Here is a 25,602-nt window from a genome sequence, read left to right as displayed (position 1 = left end):
GGCCTGAATAAATTTAGACTAAGATGCTGTTCATGAAAATCTGTATCACAGTAAGAGGAGGTGGTCATGCTGAGAAACTCCTGTTTCTACTCTGAAGTGCTGGCAGTGCCTGGATTAGGATGAAGAAGTATTTGACTTCTGACATTTTAACTGTCACGGAAGAGGAAATTAGGTGTTTCGTTTTGTTGTGTAGCTCACAGCGTATTTGGTTTTCAGGCTTTAAATTAATAAGGTATGGAAATACTTGTATCCAGTCAAGTAACTGTACAAATTGAAAGGATACTGTATTTTACTTAGGAAACTAAAACATATTTTACTGAAGTTTTACAGTAGGAAAGTATGCTTGTCCCAGAGTCTGTATATGACTACAACTGCTGCCATATAGATAAAAAATTAAAGATACATTCTAAAAGAATAAACAATACCATAATTTTTCAAAAACAAAACATGATTTTTTTTTTAAGGAAAAGGGAGATGGACAGGTCAGGATAATTACAAACTGTGACATTATTTACTGAGAGTAATGCTGACTGCAAATGGAAAATTAACTCTGTACTATGAATTTAGTAGGCACTAAACTCAAAATTATGTAGTAATTTTTTATTTTCAGAGGTGTTCTTTCAGTTCACATTTAACCTTTTATAAATCATGTGTTTGTTCTGCTAAAACAGCTTTCAGGTGAAATGAGATTTTTTTCTATCTGAATCTGACTTTTCAATATCTTCCCCAGTAAGAGAAAGTCTGTAAGAGAACATAAGGTAGAAAAAGAACTATCAAAACATTTTCTCTTGGGACAAATTATTCAGCACTCTTGCTGGAAGAGCTGATTAAAAACAAAGCAAAAAAGCATTTAAAACAAAGCACTAGAGCAATTTGTTCAACTCTTCAGACACAAGTCATTTAACATAACTGTGGAAACAACTTCCGGGACAACTTTTGAAATTATTTTTGTGTTTTATTACTTTACAGCAGCCTCTTGCCTTTTTTTTTTTTTCTGTAGCAGTTCTGGCTTTTGTACTGGAAACTATGTTGATTTAACTTCCACCTAGTGGTTTTGTTTGGGCTTAAAATCACTTTGTCATTGTTTCTTCTGCTGCTCGCTATTAAAAGGTCACGTAGTACTTTTGTAACCAAGTTTCATCTGCTAGGAATTTACTTTAAAATATCTTCAGTGCAAATTCACGGCAATTTCTAGAATATACAGATACATCCAGTAGTCTACAAATACCACAGATATCCTGGTTGACTATATGATTTACTTCCGTGATAGATGGCTGTTTGACATTAAAACATAATGTATGGATGAAATAAAATTTTTAAACTGTGTTTTCTTCCCAGTTTGGAGTATTCTGATAATTCTAGCCAGTGTTTGTGGTACCTCTGCAGATAGAGTTAAAAAACCCTACAGAGCATGGTTTTGTATAATAGGTGCTGTATACTGTATAGCACAATTCTAATACTTCCTTTAATGTAAGCTCTGAAGCAGAAATAAAAACAAAAGGTAATATTCTTTTAAGGTTGTGTGCCAGCAACATCTGATTCATAATTCAAAACCAACAGCTTAACTCTCAGTCTGTTCTGGGGGCTTTGCTGGCAGAAAATATTCCTGGGATTCTGCTTATGTCACATCTTTAATCTTACTGGCATCTTGGGCAACCTTTTGTCCTTATAAGATCCAGCTAGTTTCCCAACATAATAATTGTGAAGCAGCAGCATGTATGCTACCTTCCTATCCAAGAGTTCCAGTTTTCAACCATTTCAGCATTGCTTATTCAAAACATATAACATTCCTTTATTAAAAAAAAAAATCCAAACCAAAACCAAACCAAACCAACCCCAACACAGAGAGATGGTTTGCTCTTTTGTTCTTGTTAGACTCCAGTTTTGAAATATTATAATTTTCCAGCCTTCTATAGATTTTTGTATTCCCAGTGTGTTTCTGTTCATAAAGCAACAAAGCACGTTTGCATGAAATGTCATCTATGATCATATGTTTGCAGTTTGATTTGTTATCTTAGATCCTTATTGCCTGATAGTGGAAGAAAGCAGGACTTCGGAAATAAAATTAATTCGTTCATTTCATTGCAATTGTAGTTGCTTATTTAAAAACTATGTACCTGTGTTTTTGTGTTCCTGTCATGGTTTTAGCTGGGATAGACTTAATTTTCTTCACTGCAGCTGGCACAGTGCTGTGCTTTGGACGTAGTATGAAAGTAATGTAGATAACACACCGATGTTTTGGTTGTTGCTGGGCAGTGCTTGTACTAGCCAAGGACTTTTCCAGCTTCCCATGCTCTGCCGGGTGCACAAGCAGCCGGGAGGGGAGGGGGCACAGCTAAGAGAGAGGGTTCAAACTGGCCAAAGGGATATTCCATATCATGTAACGTCATGCCCAGTATGTTACCTGGGAGGGGCTGGCTGGGTGAGGGAGGCAGCAATCGCGGCTTGGGGGCTGGCAACGTTGGTCGGTGGGTGGTGAGCGGTTGTATTGTTCATGGTTTTGTTTTTTTCCTTTTTATATTATCATTATTGTTGTTATTATCATAATCGTTATTATCATTATGATCTTATTCTGATTATTAAACTGTTCTTATCTCAACCCACAGGTTTGGTTTTTTCCTTTCGATCTTCCGATCCTCTCCCGCTTCCCACAGGGGTGGGGGGAGTGAGTGAGTGGCTGTGTGGTGTTTAATTGCTGACTGGGGCAGAACCATGACAGTTCCTTTCATAATTCACCAACTCTTATTTTTGGCTGGGTTTTTTTGTCATGAATTAGTTTATTCTAATTTCACTGCAAATGTATATATTTTCAGTAATTTCCCTGGAAATTCAAATAACTCTTTTTAAGTTGGTAGTACCCTTAAACCCCTAAGCAGACTAGGACTGTGAAGCCTTCAGTCACCTGTGTAATCTGCATTTTGTGTAACATGTTATAAGTTGCCTCTGTATAACATAAGTTTGGGAGCGTTTTAAACTTGGCCACTTCAAGTGAGAGTATGAAATTGCTTGTTTGCATCAACCACGTACAGTATTGTGGTGACATGCATTTTCTAAGGGTATGAACAGGCCTTAAAATCATTATACCTAAATATACCTGAGACATTAGAATATGTTACAAAAACTTCTGATGGATCATTTGAGTTAATAAATCTGAAATAGAAAATTGTTTTAATATTGTCTAAATGTATAAGACCTACTTATAGGTTTGATAACTGGAGATTCATTGCACAGCTCATCTCTACTTCATTTTTTTTGTTAGTTTGCACAACTCTTCTGACACATCTTGTAGCTTATAAAAGGTATTCTAGTAGGTATCCCTACATGTTGACTTAGAGTGGTTTCACTGGTGGGTGATGGGATTTGCTGCTTCCTGTATCCGTTTAAAAAATTATTGTGAAAGCTGATCCTGAACAAATCAGCATTGTCACCCAACAATATGTGTAGCTGCAGCAGTGGGAGGACAAAGCTGATGTATCCTTGTCCTTGAGTGATGTGGCAGTACAGGTTTTATTTCTGAGATGTTCTGGTCTCCCATCTCAGCCACACACTTCATCTTTTGCTTTGAGCGGATCAGATGTGAGACAGCTGTGAGCTGAGAGGTAGGCCACCCCAAATTCATACAGTGCTCTGTCTAAGGTAACGTACTGTTGACTCACAGCATGATGACAGATTCCGCTGAGGACAAGTATCATCGATTTAATTAATGAAAAGCTGTCCTGTGGAGGGGATGGATTTGACTACTTGAGTTAACAGGCACAATCAGGATTTTACTTCTTGAGTGAAGTATTTCTTTCCTGTAAATCTTTTTTCCTGCTTCGGTACATGAGAGGTGTAGCCTATATGTGCTTCTCTTAATTCTTTTTTCTCATCTCCCCTTCCATCAAATTTATAGCATATTGAATCTCTTGCTACAGGGATTGTGGCAATTGCTGCAAGGGTTAGGGATAGCTCTTCTCTTCTCCTTGAAATGTAAGAGCTTTCCAGAGCTGTAGTTTGCTTTCCTTAGAATCCCTGGAGATGGGCAACAACCAGAGACAGGATAGTGATCAAAGTGCAGCTGTGTCTGCAGCAGGAATTTTACACCCTGCTCCCTGGTGTCTCTGGTTTCAGCTGGGATAGAGTTAAATTTCTTCGTAGTAGCTAGTATGGGGCTGTGTTTTAGATTTGTGCTAAACATCTCTGCATTATCACCACTTTTTTTCAGTTGTTGCTAAGTAGCCCTTACACTGGTCAAGGACTCTTTCAGCTCCCCGTGCTCTGCCGGGTGCACAAGGAGCTGGGAGGGGGCACAGCTGGGACAGTGATCCCAACTGACCAAAGGGGTATCCCACACCGTATGGCGTTATGCTCAGTATATAAAGCTGGGGAAGAAGGAGGAAGGGGGTGATGTTTGGAGTGATGGCATTTGTCTTCCCAAGTAACTGTTACCTGTGATGGAGCCCTGCTTCCCTGGGGATGGCTGAACCCCTGCCTGCCCATGGAAAGCAGTGAATGAATTCCTTGTTTTGCTTTGCTTGTGTGCATGGCTTTTGCTTTACCTGTTAAACTGTCTGTCTCTCAACGCAGGAGTTTCCTCACTTTTACTCTTCCGATTATCTCCCCCGTCCCACCAGCGGGGAGTGAGCGAGCGGCTGCGTGGTGCTTGGTCGCTGACTGGGGCTAAACTACGACACTCTAGCTTTGCTCATGTGCTCTCATCTCCTAATTTTGCTAACCTTTAGGGTTTTGCTTTGTGTATGTGTCTTCCTCTGTAGCATAATACCTTTCTTAGGATCACTTAAAATGGTTTAGAACAAATCTGGTATTACGAGGATCTGGGTGCAACTGACATGTCCTCTAGCCATCCCATTTGGATTCCTGTGACTCACTGCAGTTGCAGCTTATGACCAAAGGATTACAATTCAAAAGGCGATGGAAATATTTTGCAACTTTACTCCGGAAAGGTCCACAACATCAGTTGTGTATTCGGGGTGATTATGAGCAGAGTAGCCTTGATGATCTGTGCAGCTTTTCTCATCAGTGTTCCTCGTCATTTCTGCGTTACAGCCTGAAGATCATTTACATTATGAACAAAATGAAAAGAGTAATATTCCTGTTTAGAATATTTTGAAATATTCTTGTTCTTAAAATAAGTAAACAACCCAAATGGCCTTACAATGATCTAATGTTATCTCAGTGACATGTTTACATTACAGCTTTTTAGTATTTATCTCTTATGAAAACTGTAAAATTGTTGCCACTTACTGAGCAGGAGAGGAACAGGAGAAAAATCGACTCATGTGACTCTGTATGGCTGAGTTAAGTATTTTTAAAGAGATTTGAAAGCAAAAAGAAATAGCAGTTTGCCAGGGGGAAAATAAAAAAGGAAAATTGTTTTAGGTGCCAAGGTGGAGCAATTCCAAAATCAAAACCTCATCTCTTTTTAAAAACAGTGTTGCTTTCATAATATCACAGTGACATACAGATTCTGAAGGGCTTCACAGGTTCAACACCCAGAGGATGGTCAGAGAGAAATACCGCTTTAAAACGTCTACTCAGGTGGACCCTGATCCCCAGCTGAGGCTTACTGGTAACAGCTGGTGGTGCAATATTGACAGTAACTTGTCCTGATCTGTGCTGAGTAAATCACATCTAAGAGCATGAAATTAAATTAGCATTATGCCAAAGTGATGGGTGCTGTTTCCCTCCTCTCCCCACCCTCAATTCCCACGCAAAACGTATACCAGATCGTTTCACTGTTGCCAACACTGTTAGGGCATAAAACATAGTGCTAGTCCAATAGATGAGTGAAATGCATTGGTGGGTAGTTCACGAGGTATTTATCTTGGCAATGCTAGGGAGGCTTATGAGTTAAGGGTGTAATACATTTGGGTCAGCTCTTGTGGCTTCCCTGGAAGCTTACCCAATGTTTGCTGCTGTGTTTGTATGTAAAATACCCTTCCTTGAATGATCAGGGAGGGGAAGCTGTGTTGTTCAAACATCTGTGTTGAAGTACTGGAGGAGGTATACCTGACAAAGCGGGGAGTGGGACACCTAGGCACAGTTTCTGAGTTTCTGAAAGACTCTGAAAGCTGACAGAGATAAGTTAGAGGTTTGGGGTTGGTTTGTTTGTTTTTTTGACAGATAACTTTATAAAGAGAACAAGCTGAATATGACTTATCTGTCTTACCTGTCAAACTTCATTTGCATTTACACAAATTGCTGCAGCGATTGTTTTTAAAGTGCTTGTTACAATTTTAAGAAAATCAAAGAATTTATAAACCCAGTGAATGCTGCAGTAAGTGTCAGCCTTTACCGATTTTGCCAGTTTCTTTTATGGCAGCTACTATTACTAGCTAGTTATTATGGTCTTCTCAAGTAAAAACTGCTAAGACTTCTTTGAATACTGGCAATAGAACTATAATGATCTTTCCATATTAGCATTCGTTAGACCAAGCATCATGTCTAATTGAACTAGATGTCTGATGGATGTAGAAATATTTGTGCTTGTCTTTTTAAAAAAGATGTCTTTTTGAAAATGTAAAGATGTGAAAGAATTAATACTTAAAATTATGAAATACAAGTTCTACGCAGCTTGATACCAAACAGTTTAGGTCATTATATTTTCTCATTGAGCTTGTGTTGAATGCCTAATAAATACTGTGCAAACAACATTGTTATTTAAGAAAACATTTTAAATCTATAAAAGGTCAACAAATCTGAAAGAAGGAAAACTGTGTGTTTCCAGTAAATGAATTTTCCAAACAACAGTGACTTGGGAAAGACCTGGTTGTTTTCATAGATTAAAAAAAACAACTAGAAATCACATCAGATATCAGTACAGGTTCTTGCATGAAGCTGGCTGTGGGACTTTGCAAATTTTTTTTTTGTTTCTCATTCCCCATATGTACATCCAAGGATCATACTGATCTTTTAAACAACATGTAGATCAGCTTATCTTCCACTTCCTCTCTTTCCCTCCTTGTAACCGTTTGTCAGAATTATCATTTGTTGTGGTAGTACTGTATCACACAGTGGTCCCTAATCCAAGTTTTTTGATTTTATTTTTATTACAACCTGGAATTGAAACAAGAAATAGAAGTGGTTCAGATAAGAAAAACAGTGAAACAGTACTGACAAATTGATAGAGAGCAGTCCTAGCAGAACTGCAGACTTTCCACATTTTTGTAGGTATTATTATTAGGCCAAAGTATTAGCTGGAAAATGATTAGGCTGATTAGATAGCCTTAAGATGTTCCTTTTGAAGCATGAACAGGCAGCATGGAAGATTGCACATGGACTTTCTTAGGGAAATGCAACAAACAAGGAATAAAGCTTGGTGCTAGTGATAGATGTCATTGAAGAGGGTGACAGCTTGGTCCGAATGTTATGCTTGGAAGTAAAGTCGCAGGCTTTAATTTTTTTTTTTTTAAAGGAATTTCACACTTAAAGACAGTGGTTAGCCAGTGTATTGAAGGCAAGGGTGGGCCAAAAATAGAAGGGTTTTAATATACCTGTCTTAGTAAGTAGTATTATTGTAAATTGTAAGTTATTGTAAATACTCAAGTTTAGTTCTGCCTCAAGGTGAAAAATTATGTGCTAAGAAAACTTACTAAAAATGCTATCTTTTAATATTCAGAAGCCATTTCTCAAGGAAGAGTTCTGGTGTATTTGTTTGAAAACTCTTCCAAGATTGTCTTTGTATACTTTATGAACGATCTGGTGGGCTGTGCACTGGAAGAAGAGCACTGACACTGGATTCTACTCTTCTTAATGGAGAGAGGGGAAACCTAGCAGAAGAGGGCCAATTTGCCCTCATAGGTTTTCAAAAGGGGCCTGCCTTTCTCAGCGGACTGTACAGAGGATTTAGTCAATTATGTTAAACAAGTTTCCTCATCTTGCCCTGACTTTCCCTGCCTCCATGCTCACACTGTAGCATATCACCTAAAATGAGATACCAGGATACATAATAAGCAGTGGATTGGTTTCCAGCTGATATAATTGTATTGTAGAGGCACTGCTCTGCTTGCCTATCTCTTTTCTGAGGTTTTATTATTCTGTAACTGATCTCCTAAGCAACTTGAAAGAACTACTGATGGTGTTTATAAATTCAATGTGTTTGCAATGTTTAGAGCGCTTCAGAAAACTATCATGTGGAAAGGAAAAAGCATGCCCTGTAGCATTTAATATGACTTGGTGAGCAGCCTATCAGCTAAGACTTGAAAAGTAAAAAAAAAACCCAATTTAGAATGACCAGCAAGTCATAGAAAAGTTCAAGCATGCCTCAAGGTTCAAATATTTGGTTTGTGGCTTACCCTGCTGTGTACTCTAGGTAATGTTCATAAGTTTACCTTCTAATTTAGGAGAATCATTCTGTAATAAAAACAAAGTATATTTGTCCAGTACACTCAACATTCTTGAGATCACAGCAGTTAAATAAACTGTTTAATTTAGACAATATTTCAATGACAGTTGTCATCTCCAGGTGCTTTTTGGTGGCTCTTTTGGCAGCACTTCTCCCTCAGTGCATACTACACAGAAGTCATGGTGATTCCTTGTGTGCATTGTGCTGCTGTTTTTTCATGGAAGAGGTAGTGAATGTGCTGATTGATGACATATTGCACAGAGCTGTGTTCAAGTGGAGGTGCCTAGACATAGCCACTGTCTGGATTTTGAGATAATTGGGAACTTGCTATAGTACACGTGTGTGTTCCTTTTTCATTTCAAATGCACAGACTGTATTTGTTTCATGTTTTAAATTGTTGCTTTGCTATGTGGGTTTTTGACTACAGAAGTTAGTGGTTGATTAAATATGTACTAGATGCATAATTTCTAAAGCAGAAAAGTACGTTTCATTTGTGATTAAGGTATTTTGAACACAAAGGTTGTCCTAATCCGTGGATGGTCGGTATTTAATTATTGGAAGGTTTCAAAGTGTAGCCATTGCCTTGTGTGTAACTTGCAGATCCTGCGACACTTCTCGTTCTTTGAAAGTATCAGTGCTTGACACTTAAAATGCTAAGCTATTCCTTTTATAGCCATTAGATTATATAACTATTATATAACAAGTGTAGCAGAAATTCAGTAACAAAAAAAGCCATTTGCATAAGTGTTTGCAATATTGCTTCTGTTCTTATTTTTGGGATAGAGTCTCTGTTTCAGAGTAAACTTATTTGTAGTGTTTGTAATTGAGGAGAGATTTGTTAAGTTCTCTTTCATTGAAGTGTTTACCAATCATTTGCCTAGATTGACATTAATTAAAAGTGAGGGGTTTTAAGACAAATAAATTAATTCATAGTGAAGTACTTGTTAGTATTAATTTGATTAGGTAAGTTTGTGTTAATTTTTGTAGCTTACGGAATAGTCTAAAGCTTTCCAAAAGGACAAATTTTAAGGTCGTAGCGAATAGCCCTTACAGAAAATTTGGTATTCTGTGGTACTTAAAATTTCTAAAAAATGGAAAAAATATTCCAGTTCTGAACACAGGGATCAATTACAAAAATGGTAAATTTTTCAGAGATATTTGCAGTGTTTTTCTTTAGTTTGTTTTCAATTATTTTCACAGGCTGATCCAAAAGAGGTGATTCAGATGGTCACAAAGCATGTTACTCAGTATGACTATACAGACTGGCCTGAAGAAATTGCCACTTTGATAAATCAGCTGCGTTACTACAATGAACGACTACTGGATTTCACTCAAGCTCAGGTTCTGCAAGGACTTGGCAAAGGAGTGGATGTGCAGAGGTTTACAGCTGATGAACAGTACAAGAGAGAAACAATACTGGGATTGGCAGAGTAAGTAATGTCTGTTATGTTTTTCTTTATTTTAAAAAGGAATTACTTTAAGCTTTAAATCAGGAATGTAAATTGAAAGTAGTGCTGACCTTTAGAAGGGATAAGTTACCAATTGCTTTATATATTTACACAGTAATGCTGCTACAATTGGAGCCTTTTCTGCTCAAGTACTCCACTTAAAAGAAATGTTGATCAAAGAAATGGATTGATAACTTTTAATGGAAGCTATAACTTTTTTATTAACTGCTAATATTAAAGTTAGTCAGCGATGAATGAAATTGGAGCATAGGTGGAAGTCTGATCTCTTCATCTCCTGTAAACCTGCCCTAGAATTCTGTAACAGTATGCCCAAGCATTAAAGTTTTTAATAAACGAAATAAAAGAAAGTTAATAAACTGTATTTTATTTTTTATAATTTAATTAAAGCTACTGTATAGTACAATACTTTTCACCTGTATTCGTTTGAAGGTACTGAAGCCTTCACTGCACATGTTCCGATATTTAGAATGTTTTTGTCTCACCTCTCAGTTATCCAGAATAGAAAAGAAGGAAAGATATAGGACAGTATTGTCTTTGTGTTTTAAAAAAACCTTTAATTAACATGTTCACGGCTTAAATTACCTGCATGGAGAATTAATAAATATATATTTGAACCCTGTTTTGAAGGCAGTTACAGTTGAGTAGTCTCTAGACTGTCAAAGGAAGAGTGTGTGCAATAAGTTTTTAATATAATTTTTCACCCCATTTTAAACTACTCTGTGCATAAGTGTTTACAGTCTTCCACCTGTGTAGTTACTCATAGCTACAATTCCACTAGAAATTTGTTAGTAAAACTACACTGATATGAAATGCTGAGTAATAGTATAACCTCAGGTTTTGAACATGAACTCAGCTGCTGCTTTGCATCTGTAAGATCTATACGTGCATAGATTTTGGCACTGCATTCATAGAAATAGCTTGTAAGCATCTTTTAATGTTCCATCGGCATTACCTGTTTTGTATAGGTTGTTTACTGAGCACATACCAGTAGTATGTCACTAGGTGAACGTTCCATTTTGATTATTATCCACAGTAAGTTCAATACAAAAATGCTTTTGTTAGAAATATTTATTTTGGATGCAGCACGCTTACTTACATTTTCATCTAAGAGTCCTTTAGATACTGTCTTTCATAAAAATAAAGTAAATAGGAAGAGAAAGTTCCTTACAGTAAGAGAGTAAAGCAAAATATGAAAGGGTTAGTAAAAAAAAAAAGGCTTCGTAGCATGTGGATGAGTGTGGTAGTTCCATATTACCTAGTTGCAAAGATCCAATTAATTACTTGTTCAGCTTGCAGCTTCCTTTCTTTAATCTTCTCAGTTGTCACTTAATCTGCATTTTCTAATGAAAACAATGTGTAAATTCAGTATAATTGTGTAGCATATTTTTTCTTATTTTTGAATTATCATTAAGTGGCTCATGTTTTTAATCTTTTATGAAGTGCTGTTTGCCGGAACAACACCTGGAAGAGATTGTATCTTATTTATGAAACAGCTTTGTACTATTGTACGAAACAGCAAATGAGCAATTTGCGAAAACTGCTTAACAAATAAATAGTTTTCAATTTTATCTTCCATATTTGATGTCTTACTGTTAGAGCTTATTAAGCATTCTTTATCAAATATTTGAAGATCTGGGTGCCTCGCAGGCTTAATCAAGGTCCGTTCTCAAGCAGAAATAGAGCCAGAATGTGTCTGGAAACAAATTAGGGAAACTAGAGCAAGACTGAATGAAAATTCTTGAGTAATCAGGTGAAGCCCTGTGTAGCTTTAGGCCAACTGCAGTGTGTAAGGTTTCTGGATTATTCTTTTACCTGAGGCCAGCTTTTGGGTAACTTTTTTCGTTGACCTGCTCTGAGGTCTTCACCCGTCACTGCTTCTTTTAAAATGTTGAAATCAGAAGTTGATGTTAATGGTTTAATACCAATTTATTCTTTGTCAGTGATCTGAAGTACTTATTTTAGATTTTAGAAAAATTGTGCAGTTAGCAAGCAGTCTGAATTTCACAATTTAGCATGTGCTTACTGGGTTCTCAGAATGATTCTGGTGCAACTGGGTCCCTTTCCAGAAGACTAAACAGAAGGTCGGGTATAAAATTCATTTGAACGTACTTCAGCTCTTGTTAGTGACATTAGCTTCTGAACCAGTGTGTACGCTTTTGCTACACTGCTCTGCTGTGTTGCCAGTGTAGACACAGCCTTTTCTCTGTGATGCATCGCTGCTACAGAACTTAACAGCCGTAGCCTTCCACCTCATTTTCTCTCATAGTATGAGAGAAAACCAGAGGCTCTCGGTTTAAATCTTCATTTCACTTCTCCAAGGTGGATCTTTCTTTTTAAACATTTTTTTAAGTACGGGCAACTGGAAAAGTGGATCTCATTTCCCTTTATTAAGATTGAATCCAGTGGTGTTTCTAGTGCATTGTAGCTAACTGATGCCAACAGGAAATGTTGAAGACTGCGATTGTGATCAAACACAAGCACATGTATGATACCGCAGAGGTTTTAGAGAAAAATACAGGAAAAAAAATTGCTCTGACTGCCAAACATTTATTTCTGTGAGCTTGAAGGTAGTCAGCAAAAACCCAGCTGAACGCTACTGCACAGGCATGGTTTTGTGATACTTCGGAAACGTTTGCTAGCCCATGGGCAGCATGGGTGAGAACCATCCACAAGAACTGCTTTTCACTTTGCTTTTGCACCACTGTTGGTGCAACGACACACACAAAGTGTGTCCAAACTGCCTGCACCGGGGCCTTCAGTCTCTGGCATTCCTCAGGCTCACAGAGGCAGGCAGTTAGGCCTGGGCGTGAAAAGGGGTGTTTAGAAGAAAGTTAAAAGGTCGTTTACAAGGTAATAGCCATTTTTACAGTTTTCCATTGTGTAACAACTACTTGTTCTTGTCTTGTCAGTATTATCTTGACAATGAATAGCCTGTTACTGTTCTTCATTTATACAACATCATTTTCTTAGACCTTTGCATTATGCTGCCACTGCATGCTACTCTTAAGACAGAAAGACAGGATTTTAGAATGGTTTATTAAGTTCTAGGGGTGATGGGTCCCACTAGCTCCAAGAACCACTCCTGATTGGTATGATTGACTGAGTTATTGTGGAACTAAAGCATTCATATCATCTTCCTTTTTCACTGAATCACAGAATGGTTTAGGTTGGGAGAGACCTCTGGAGATCATATGGTCCAACCCCTCTGCTCAGGCAGGGCCACCTAGAGCCAGTTGTCCAGGACTGTGTCTGGATGGCTTTTGAATTCCTCCAAGGATGCAGACTCCACAGCCTCCTGGACAGCTTGTGCAAGTGCTCAGTCACCCCGACAGTAGCAAAGTGTTTCCTGATATTCAGAGGGAACCTCCTGTGTTTCAGTTTGTGCCCTTTGCCTCTGGGCAACGGCCAGTCACTGGGCACCGCTGAAAAGAGTGGCTCTGTCCTCTTCTCACCATCCCTTCAGGTATTTATGTGCATTGATGACATTCCTCCCTTCCTTCCCGCCACCCCCTCCCCCCCCCAGCCTGCTCTTAGGCTGAACAGTCCCAGGTCTCTCAGCCTTTTGCCATAGGAAAGATGCTCCAGTTCCTTCATGATCTTTGTGGCCCTTCTCTGGACTCTCTCCAGTAGTTCCGTCATTCATTTCAGAAGTCCGCAGTTGATTTCAGAAGCTGTTCTAGTATTTACTAAGTAGACCGTTATTAGATCACATTTTCCTTCTGCCAAGATATTCTGTATCTGAATTGATGATACAAGGAAAGTAATACATTGTACTTTTTAAATTAATGAAAATATTGAGAGCATTGTTGAGGACTAGCTTGCAGAATAGTGCTGTGAACCTCATAATCTCCAGTGTACCTTTTCCTGAATATTCTCTGTTATCTTCCCCGTAGCCAGTGGCATAGTCACTGTGCGGTTCTCGCATCGATCTTCACCTTCACTTTAACTAGTAATGCCCGTGTTGACAGTACATCAAATAATTTCTGGAAAAGGTAAAGGAGTGTAAGTGTACATGTGTTGTGGTTTGGTAATGGCTGTTGTGTATCCCTAGTTAAAAAAAAGTTCTGCTTTAATGTACTGAATGACAGCCTGTACAAACTGTGGCTGCTAATCTGGAATTTACAATGTAGTGTTGCCATGGTACTTCTTCTAAATGTCGAAAAATAGAATAGAGCATCTGCCTTTAAAGATTAGATAACTCTTATTGAGTATTTTGGAAAAAGTTTAGAACATCATCCTCTTGTATATACATCATTGCTTGCTGGGTTAAAAAGTGTTCTTCTGTTTGCATTGAAGTATTGGGTCTAGTTTCAAGAGGTTGGGTACAGGAGGCCGTGCTCTGCTGGAAAATCAGAAAGAAAATGCTGTGTCCATCAGAACAGAAGAGACAGGATAGTATGTGGGATTCTTTTTGCCCCCACCTTTTGTTTTTATTATTCTTAAATGTATTTCAATAAACACTTTAAGATATATCTATTTCTTTTAATTTTAATGCTCGTGTTCTGCTTTCCTTAATCTGCATACATGTTATTCAGTGTGAAATGCCTAATATTTTACAGAGTTTGTCATAACTAGGAGTCATTACAAGAAGGTTGTAGGGTTTTTGCTTTTTTGGTTTTTTTTGTGTGTTTTTTTTGATTTTTTTCTCTCATTTTTTTAACTATTAGAGAGCGATAGTATAATGCAAAGGCTTTTCTGTTAGATAGTTGGGAAGATTTTTCAGCATTATGTGCTTTCTTGGCATTTTGCCTTTCTACTCTGCATCCTATATCTTATTTTAATTCTGCAATAGCAACTTTCACAGTGGAATGTAGTGATATGCTGAATTGAGCATTTAAAAGTCAGAATTAAGGTGTATGGATGTGTCAGCTGTTCACCTAGGGTGGGGAGAAAATCATAGACTCCAGCTGTAAGCCTTGTTTAGCATGAATCAAGTTATGGTATCTACGTTTGTAAAAGACAAAAGAACTGGGAAGATATGCTCTAATCTGTAGGTTTTTTCTGCTTTCCTTTTATTTTCATACATGGATAATGATGATTAGTATAGAAAACATTGTAGTAAAAGTTACTGTTGCTCCACAAAGTCTGCCCTCTTACCCCCCACTATTGTAGAAAACAATGTAATGAAGGTAAGGAAGACTGTAAACATACAATAAGGTCACTGAAGTTTATGTAGGTAACATGAGTCTGTAGAGTATGTTAATATAATTTTGTAATCTAATTTACTGACAGTTGCAGTTGTGTTTTGTAATAGTTCATGTTGTGTAAGGCTTTTTTCCTTAGTCCCACATGACTTTTTAATTAAAGAATCTAAACCAGTATGGTTAGCATTATTCATATTAAATATATTTTTTAAAAAGTTGTTTGTGACAAGTCTATTAGGATGTAATCATCTTTCATCACTGAACAGATTCTCAGTCTGTTGTTCTGTTAAAGTGATATACAGTTAAAAACCCAGCTTTTAATATTTCTTGGACATTTGCAGAGGTCCAGAGCTGGACATTTTCATACCTTCTTTTAGTCTGCAAATACTAAGAGTGTTTCTGTCTGAATTTCTAGGAAGAGCTTTGAGGACTACATACCAGTTGTGCTGAAAGACTGTAGGTGCTGCAACTAAATTAAATAAATGCTAACTATGACGCATTACATCCTTTATCACTCTATAATTGAAATGAAATGAAAACTTAGGTTTTTGCTTTAGCACAAAGGTTAAGCAGACACTGTTATTGAGAACCAAAGTGTATGTGGAGCAGGTGCCTGTCTTTGCAATATCTCTATAGTTTGATTTTTTGTTGTTGTTTCTTTCTTTTTTTTTTTTTCAAATGCAGCACTGGCTATAAACAAATGCAAGACAACATACTTTGTGTATTTTAACTGTGATTCAAACTAGTGAATAAAATCTGATTTCTTGGTTTATGAAAAGAATTAAAAAGAAATCATTACTTTTCTAGTGTAAATACTTACTTTCATGTCATGTGTCTAGGGGCTTAGTATAACTTTTCCTTGTTTTCTTCCATGTCTCTCCTCTATAAGAACACTTGAAGAAAATGTCTACAAGATTGCTGTTTCTTTGGCTCAGCGATACAATGTTCCACTTTGGGAAGTTTATATGACCCACCTGGAATTTTTATTCACGGACAGTGGGTAAGTTGTCTCCCCTACAAATATACATAGGATTCTGTTACACAGAAATAAGTGCTAACCCATGAGAAAACTGAAGTATATTAGGAGTAGAATTTGGTTTATGTTCTCATATTTTTTGTGTTGTGATATTTCGGGATTTTTTTTTTTGTCTTTTCCATGTGATGCTTTTCTAACCAGCTGCCAAAATAGGTGTTACAAGCAAGAATAAAAGTCCATATGTGTCTTGTAAGTATCCCAGGACTTTGTTTCAGTGTTTAGGTTTCCACAGCTTTGAATGGTTAGTGCTTTCTTCTGATAGCAACTTATCCTGTAGCTATTTTGACAGTCCCTTGGAATATGTCCTGAAGCTTGATAGTTTTTTAAAAATTATTTACTTTATTTTTAAGTTTTGCTATTTCTTGATCTCGTCTACATAATAGCAAAGGAAAAAAATATATTGGAGCTTCCCAATCATCTGTTCATCTCAGTTTCATTTTTTTATAGGACCACTTTTTTTACAATATTTCTTTGGAACTGTTCTAGGCTACAAGATTATGGCAGACAAGGCCTGGCATTGGTGGGGGCCATGGTGGGGAGGGATGCTTCTCTTTTCTATTTCTTAGTTGGTTCCAGAGCCTTTTTTTGTTAAGAAAAAAAGAAAAAAAAAAACCCACAAGCCAACTTTGACATCTTGTCCGTCAGGCAAGTACTTTTTCCCTGCTGAAAGATAAATAAACCCATTTGATGAAAGACTAAGCTACTTGCCTGAGTAGTGCATTTGGATGTCAGTGCTGTAGAGCCCCCTGTGTAATACAGCAGCTCTTATCTACTGTTCTGACAGACAGGATCAAATTAGTCTAGTTTGTTTCAGATTTTAAATTGTGAAAGCAGCTTTAGCTTGCAGCAGTGTTTGTACCTCTCTTAACATTAACTATTAATTAAAAAGCATTAAAATGTTTTATAAAACATGAGGCATAAAAAAACAGAATGACAGATGTTGGTGCAAGATCTGAGAAGATGAAATAACATTCTGAGATTTTCTTTGCTTCCTCCAGAAAACAGAGAAGTCGTACCCTGTAAACTGTGATGCTGCTAAATTATTTATGCTTTAAACAAAATAGACAGTCAGGATATAAAATGATAACACTGGGGTGAATATGAAAGAGCCAGCTGACTTCTCTGGGACTAGAATATTACCTAAGGTATTTTGCAACAGTTTTCTATAATTTTCTTTGTTCTTGTCCTCCATGAGTTAGTATTCATAGAATTCTGAAATCATTGAAGTACAAAGTAACAACCTTTTCCCTAATGAAATTCAAAAAAGTCTTGAAAATTGATGTATAATAGCATAATATGCTGCTGAACATGTTTCTGTTGTATCATAATCTCGTTTTAAAGTTGACTGACAGCATATGGCCATTACAGTATATTTTAGTCTTGGGATTATGGCATTAATAATGCATGCCTCATTATGCATTCATTCTGAACTGAAAAGTTGATTCTAAGACTTAATCTCTTTAATATGCAGTATTTCTATAAGCCACTTATGTCGGGAGAAGCTTAGAAGCAGCACTTACATAGTGTGTATTAACTGTTTCTTTGATTACTTGATGACAAATAAGCATCACATGTTTTTCTGTTATGCTGTGATTTTTGAGTCTGATAAATGGTTTAGAAATTCTTTTTTTAATTCAATGGAAATTTAATTGTTTCTTTTGAAGAATATCATCAAATTTGATTACCAAAGAATCCATAAAATGCATTTTATTCTTTCAGTGACAAGTAATATTATGTTTGCATGTCACATAATTTATTACTCCAGGATCTTTCTAAGCAGCACAATGAACCCTTCCACCTTCCTCACCACTCCCCACCCCTGCGCCCCAAAAACACATGACAAGCCTTTGTAGATCCTGTCAAGATAATTTAATGTCCATCTAGCTTTAGTTTGAACCTTGTGTGTGGACAGAAAAATGTATTCAGGTCACACTCTTGAAATATGTAAGTCCCATGTGTCTGTTTCATCTTGGAAATAAAGCATGATTCACTCTTTATACATTAATATAATACTTATTTCCATTAATATAGTAGAACACTTAAAAATAACAAGAATTTACAGACTTAAAATAATGCTTACAAGGTTAACAACCTAACTGGGGTAAGTTCTAGATGTAAAAATAACTCAGAAAAACTTATTCTCTCCAGAAATCAGAGTTTCATTTTAAACTGAGAGAAGATTGTGTTAGTGGTATTTGTTGCAAGAAAATAATCTTTAGGAATGAAACTGAGATGTATTTTACTTGGATATCAAAGAGAAACACTAACTTATGTGTGGCATTAATACATAGGAGAAATTCACGTTGAAATTCTAATGTAATCAACTTTAGAGGTTTAAGAAGTTCAAATAGGATTAGAAGACATCAGATTTCCAAGTTAAACATACTACCTGACACGACATATGATTGGACTCTGGGGAGAGTCAGGGTGGTAGTCATCCATAGGTGACTTCTTTCCTCAGATTTTTAGGTAAAACTTCCAGTTGAGAAAGTATAAACTTAAGATGAGACTTTCTTGATATGCACCCATTTTTATCCCAGGTGAGGAAAAAAGGAGTGATTGCATTCAGCTATTTTTATGTAGTCAGCTGGAGGTGTCTGAATTCCTGCTGTGAAAGAGGTAATGTGTTCCTTTCAAAAGGGTCAAGAAAAAGATTTCCTGAAGCAGTGAGACTGGCTGAGGTCAACCTGAGCCTTGCTGATATTTTCATAAGTTATCATGGATGACAATTTGAGAAGCCACTTGATAAAACTGTCAGATGAAATATGCTGAGCATGAATAATAGTGTCAAATAGATTAACTTGTGGGCAAGAGCCAATCTTCAGTGATAATATATCTCAAAGCATGCACAGGTGCTCAGAAACTAGAATGTAATTGGGAGAGCTTCTAATTGGGGAATAGGGTGTTCTAGCATCTCTCAGCCACCCTCAGCTTGTTAGGTTGTTTTTGTTTTTGTTTTTTGGGGGTGGGGAGGATGTTCTTAGAAAAAAAAAAAACCTTCTTGTACGAAACTCTCTGGACACGTGTTTGCTTTTACAAATAGCTGTAATTAGAGATGTAAAATGCTGCTTTGAATCCCACTTCAGTGTTCATGACCCTTAATCTGCTTGTTTAAGTCAACAGATAACAAGATCAAGAAATACAAGAGCTCCTTAGCTTATGTTTATGGAGGATAACAGCTATCTAAATATTTATGAAAGAGTATTTACTCTTTCGAAATGTCTTACAAAGTTGAACTGTACTGCTTAAATGAAGTATTGTCCTGTCTCCCAAGTGTGCAGCTGAAGAGTCTTTCATGGCACAGCCAGGCCTTTAATGCCAAAATTCTTTCTAAATGCAGGTTATCAACACTGGAAATAGAGGAAAGAGCACAAACTCTTGATCTTTTTGAGACTTTGAAAACCAATCCTGAAACCTTATATGAACACATGGTTAAATATGTTTATCCAACTATTGAAGGTAGAGATCACCAGCGGTTGCTTTATTATTTTGCACTTCTTGAAAATTGTGGTTGCTCAGAAGTGGTGAAGCATGCTGTTAAACCTGAAACCCACATCCGACTCCTGAAAAAATTCAAAGCAGTTGCACCAGGTAGGAGAGTTCCTGTTTCTTTTCTCCATAGCTGTATTTATTATTCTGTTCTGTGAGCGTTGACATGATTGTGCTTGTCTAGTTTATACTGTCTAGGTAATTTTTTTTCAATGAGCATACCAGATGAATGCAAGTAACTCAGAAGGTTAGTCTTGTGTTATAGGAGGAATTTCCTTCTCTTTTTAGTCATGGAAATTTAGTTTAAATATTTTTTGCTTGCTGTGTTAAAGGAAAATCAGGTTTCTGTTGGTGATGCAAGTTAAAATTATTGGCAGTGATTCATAGTGAATTTTTAAAGAAAAAATGCAGACCTCCTACAGCATAATTTTTAACACTGCAAGTTTCACGAGGATTGTGAAATAACTTAAGACAGTGTACCTTTCAAAAGTCTGAATTACTTAATATATCACAAAATTTAAGCATTTAGTTTCTTTGTTTTAAAGAGGGTAATTTTATTTTGTGTTTTATCCTTGGTGTTACCTTTTGTTTCTGCACAACTACAACATTATTTGTCCTCCTCCATTATCAAACAATGCCTATAAGAGTTAGCTGCTGGAAAGCACGGTGAAATTTTGAATAGTAGTTTCAGTTTGCTTCTTAGTCAAGTATAAGTAGTATATTGAATTTCAGTTGAGTAACTCCAAATCCTGTTTCAGAACGAAAAATATGCACTGTATTGGATTACCTGCTGTGGGGATCAATGAATTGTTCAATACTAGAACCTCATGTGTATCAGACACTAAATTTGTTGCAGAATTTGGAGAGACTGTGCATATGAATTCATGTATTGCAGGAAAAAAGAAAGGCAATACTTTTTTTTGTTGGGGGGGAGGGATTACCTTCTCTTCTCATTGATATGTTTAAACACTCCAGTTGTACTGTGCTTGTCAAAAATCTGTCAAGAAGTTATTGTTTGCCTTCAAAGTTATTTTAAACGTTGCTCAAAAAAAAAGTCCTGGGACCATATGTCAGACATAAATTAGTCACTTTGGATGGTTAAAAATTAAATCTATTGTATTACACCCCTAATTAAAATCCAGAGTGTTCAGCATAATTTATAGACAGTAGGCAAGGAACAACGTTAGTGTTTGTAGAGGTTACAGCGTATGAAGAAATAAATGACAATAGAAGTCAATTGTCTTAGGAATTATGTGCATACAGAATAAAGTAGTATTGTTGCTAGAAATATTTTGTTGTTGCTAGAATAATTTGCAAGAATTTTATTTCTGTAGGAACCAAAGTAGTAACAGGACTCTTGTGTTATGTAGATATTCATGTAAATAGATCTACATGTCTTTAGTTGACCTTACTTAGTTTACCTGTTTGGTGGCTTTCATTTTTGCTGAGGTACCTAGTAAGTGCCAATTGTTAAATGATCAGAATACATCTTTTTTTTAATTAATGATGACTTAACTGAGGAGGTGAGTGCATGAGGTTTTCTGGGATTTATACTAAAAAAAAAGTAGGACAATTCTATATACTATATATATTCTTGCTTCTTTGAAAATCTGCTTTTTTAGTTTGTATCGATACATAATGTTAAAATAAGTTCCAGGGATTGAGAGGTTTTACACATATCGGGACATCCTAAAATGCCAGTGTTTCCTATATACAAACCTGTCTTCCTCCTCAGTCTTGTCAGTATGTATGATTTTAAAAGGAGGTGGAGTAGAGTCTTTCTAGTTCTGCGCATACTGGTTTAGTACTGATTATTTTACACAAATCTAGAGTTTGAGTAGATTTAACTATGAATAACTCTGCCTTTTTCTCCTTCTGTCAATAGGTCTTAATTACAAAAAGCTGACAGATGAAAATGAAAACCCTCTGGAAACATTGGAGCCCATCCTTACAAGTCAAAATATCTTATCTATATCCAAATTGGCTCCCAAAATTCCTAAAAAAGATGGCAGTATGCTGTCACCAAGCTCTATTTATGCCATCTGGTTAGAAAAACTCTTTTGGAATGGTGATCACCATCTCATTAAAAAAATACCAGAAACCATGGATGAATGGCTACATGCATATGATATGTGTTCGAAGTACTTGGATAGACTTGATCCAGATGATATTGTCTCTTTTATTGATGAAATTACGTTTTCTTCAAAAGCTGTCACAAAGGTAAGCATCTATAGTTGAAGAATTTCAGGCCTCGGGTGAGGTGCCGTTGAATATAGTATCAAGGAGAAAGTCTCAGCAAATTTTTGTATTTTTCATTTTACAGTTTTTAAAGATAAATTAATAAACCTACCTTCCTCTGCCTACCTCTTCTTTTTATGACTGCCAGTATAAAAAAGATTTTTATTCGGTTAGAGGAGTTAGTTCTGTGGATAAAGAGAGTTTTTAATGGAACCCGAAGTCACTGTATTCTGGTTCAGCAGAGAATAAAATATTCTTTTTGTGTATTTATTTATTTTACTTGTGTTCATCCTAAAATTCATTATGCTGCAGGCTTCTGTTTAGTACCAGGCTTTTGCATTCTGAATAGGATGCTCCACAGAGAAGCATTCTGGGCCAGTGCGTATGGTTTCTAGGCATTATAATAATATAAATGATAAACTCTGTCGTAATCTCCATCTGGCTGAAAGCCTGTTATTGAAAGAACGTGCTTTCATGTTTGTAACATATGTTAACAGATTTTCAATTTCTTTTTGCCTTGTGAAACCTACTTATAAGGATATTTCTAATATAAAGCTTTACCCATGCTTTCTTATGTATCTTTACTGCCAAACACAAAAAAGAGCTGAGATTTCTTAGATATCTCCTTATTAAAAGTTCTTGAGAAGTGTTCACTGACTTAATCTGAAATGAAAAGATGCTAGAGATGTTTTGTGAGGATTTTGTGTCTTTATCTTCTCTAGTCTGGATTGTGCTCATTTTCCAGAGGTGTCTATTCACCTCATTCAATGAGGTGTCATTTGTTCCCTCTCTGGATATTGCTTTAGTGTTCCCATGATATTAGTATAAATTTATTAGAAGCCATCTACCCTGTATATATACACACCAGAATTTATTGAAAAATATTTGCTATTCATTGAAATCCTGGGAAAATGAAAAGCTTTGTCAGCACCAAATTTATGCTTTGATCTGTCTGTCATGCCACTAATAGACCAACACTTTTATTATTAGTCCCATCAGCTGTCTCTTAAGCCTGTTCAGCAGAACCACTACCTTGTTTAGATGTTTTGATCCCTTCTGTCACATAAGCATGAAACACTCAGTATGTTTACCAAGGAAAGACTGTCACTTATCCTGAGATCTCAATTGCCAGACCTGACCCTGGGCTGAGGTAGCCAGGGGATGACTGTTGTCTAATGAGAAGGAAATACTGTCTTAATGTATGATCGCTGCTAGTGACTACTTGAAACTCTTGCTGTTGATGTATCTTGGGCATTTTAATGTTTTCTCATTCATTCCAGATGAATGACGCATGAAGGGATAGTCTCCACTGTGTATCTGTTTTGAAACACATTGTTTATTTTCATGTGTTTGTTCAGGATTCTAATATGGCTTCTCTAATCTCTTAAAATGACTAGAAGTAGCGGGAAGGAAATACTGATGGCAGGGTAAGTGTGGTTGGCGGACAAGCAGAACTTCGTAGCAGAAATCTGTTAGCTTTTTGGCCACGAAATATACTCAAGAAGTGTTTGAAATAGTTGTTCGAATCAGCTGATTTAGTGTCTCCCCTGCACTGGTTTTGGGAATGAAACAGCTGTTAAACCACCTTGGACTAGTTTTGCCTCAGGATCCTATCCAATTTTCAAGTGGAAGCGTACCATGAAAAATTATCATTGTAGAACCTGAAAACTTATTTCTCAGAGGTCTCTTTCCTCTACCTTTGATCTGAAAAATGCTTCATACATAGAAGCTTGCACCTTTTACTTAAAATTATATTCTGTTTTGAAGCTGCACTGGTCATGATCACTATTTTAATCTCCAATTCAGCATCTTCTTCCCAGCCCAGTTCCACACCCAAGTGCTTTATTATGTCGGTATCCCATTCCCATAACAGAGGCACGTTTCTATATTTCATGGAAGCACTGATATTTAATATATGTAAAGGACTGCAAAAAACCCATGGTCATTAACATGAAATAATCTCTGCTGTCACTGAAATCACTGAGATGCCTGAGTGTAAGTAGGTTTTTTGAGGAGTGCTGAGAGGTGAATTGGCTCCTTCCCGCTTTGTGGGGAAAAAAAAAAACACAACCCAGAAACCAGGAACTGCTGAACACCCTCTTCCAACCCCCTCAGAATTTCAAAAGGGGAGATGGTGAAAAGGAAAGAGAGAGCTCTTTCTATCTTTCTATCTTTCTATCTTTCTATCTTTCTATCTTTCTATCTTTCTATCTTTCTATCTTTCTATCTTTCTATCTTTCTATCTTTCTATCTTTCTATCTTTCTATCTTTCTATCTTTCTATCTTTCTATCTTTCTATCTTTCTATCTTTCTATCTTTCTATCTTTCTATCTTTCTATCTTTCTATCTTTCTATCTTTCTATCTTTCTATCTTTCTATCTTTCTATCTTTCTATCTTTCTATCTTTCTATCTTTCTATCTTTCTATCTTTCTATCTTTCTATCTTTCTATCTTTCTATCTTTCTATCTTTCTATCTTTCTATCTTTCTATCTTTCTATCTTTCTATCTTTCTATCTTTCTATCTTTCTATCTTTCTATCTTTCTATCTTTCTATCTTTCTATCTTTCTATCTTTCTATCTTTCTATCTTTCTATCTTTCTATCTTTCTATCTTTCTATCTTTCTATCTTTCTATCTTTCTATCTTTCTATCTTTCTATCTTTCTATCTTTCTATCACCAGGGAGGTGATAATATGCACTCCATCGTTATCCTTGTGGAACCGTGCCTCCATCTAAAAGCCCCGCTTGGTTGGAAACGATCAAGAAATGTCTGAAGTGATGAGGGGTAACAGGAGGTAGGCTGCGTGGCGGTGTTGGCTATGTGAGTTGACTTTCAAGGGTACCATTACTGTTGCCACCACATGGGAACTCAGGAAGCAGACATCAGAATACGTTTTAATATATCAACAGTAGCAAGGAGAGGCAGGTGACAGGACAGCAAAGCAACAGGAAGCTGCTTCTACTTGTGTGTCCCTTGATACGGCAGTGACCCTGGGAGCAGAATGCATAATTGTACAAAAGGGAACAAAAGCGTAGGGGTTTACTGCTGACTTCAGCAACTTCTCATTCTTAGTGTGAAAGACTGGAATATGCTGGGCTTTGACAGGGGGCCCTCTTCTTCACTTGTCCCTTTCCACTACTTCTGTTTACTTTATCTTTTTAAAAACATTTTTTAAAACGAGACACTGCACTTGTGTGTAATGTCACAATAATTACAGCATGGAGCATAGGTTGGTAAAGGAGAGAGGGCAGCTGGAGGTGTGATTTGTTATAGAATCTTCCTTCTGGTCACACAGAGAAATAGTTTGTATTTACATTGTGTGAGGATTTTGTACCTGCTAAGTGCATCGTTGCTCCTTCTGTGCTACTAGTAAATGGACATCTGAGAAGAAAGAGGTAGACTTGAAAATTGAAGGATAATTAATTTTCTGATGAGTTGGGCCAGCAGTGACTGATTGGAAAGGTGGTTGAGTGAGCAGTGCTTGACTGGGCAAAGAAGTAAAGAGAATGTCTAAATTGGAGAAATGACTGGGGAGTTTGTGCTTGTGAAAGGGCAACTAACACTGTTATGCTAACATGTAGTTTAGGGTGTGTTGAGGTTTTAGGTGCTCTACGAGCTCTGAGATTCTTTTCTCCCATGTTTCCTGCAATCAGTAGAAATGAGTTTACCACCTGGAGATGAGATTCAGTTGCACAACCTTAACGGTTCAGACAAGTAGTGACATTGGGTGTTGGGAACTGTGTGAGCAGAGATGTGTCCTAATGGGACTCCAACAAAATATAGACCCAAAGTAACATTTTTAATAACCTCGATATTCTGTACAAGACAGATCAGACTGCTGCCCAATATTTAATATTTTTGACCCGCACCATATCCTCTAG

At 36.7% G+C, this 25,602-nt stretch overlaps 1 protein-coding gene across 1 annotated transcript in view; it reads left to right on the top strand.

Moving 5' to 3' along the window:
• The window catches only part of NBAS (NBAS subunit of NRZ tethering complex), a 187,540-nt gene that overhangs the window by 100,817 nt on the left and 61,121 nt on the right, over positions 1 to 25,602 (top strand). The window contains exons 41-44 of the mRNA XM_064448069.1: positions 9,545 to 9,774; positions 15,847 to 15,957; positions 19,334 to 19,584; positions 21,368 to 21,702. Of these exons, the coding sequence (XP_064304139.1) occupies positions 9,545 to 9,774; positions 15,847 to 15,957; positions 19,334 to 19,584; positions 21,368 to 21,702 (927 nt within the window). The remainder of the gene's footprint in view (positions 1 to 9,544; positions 9,775 to 15,846; positions 15,958 to 19,333; positions 19,585 to 21,367; positions 21,703 to 25,602) is intronic.

Source organism: Phalacrocorax carbo, chromosome 3, assembly GCF_963921805.1.
Source record: "Phalacrocorax carbo chromosome 3, bPhaCar2.1, whole genome shotgun sequence".
Lineage (NCBI taxonomy): Eukaryota > Metazoa > Chordata > Aves > Suliformes > Phalacrocoracidae > Phalacrocorax > Phalacrocorax carbo.
The sequence above is the reverse complement of the archived record's forward strand: the minus strand, read 5'-3'. Positions and strand labels throughout refer to the sequence as shown.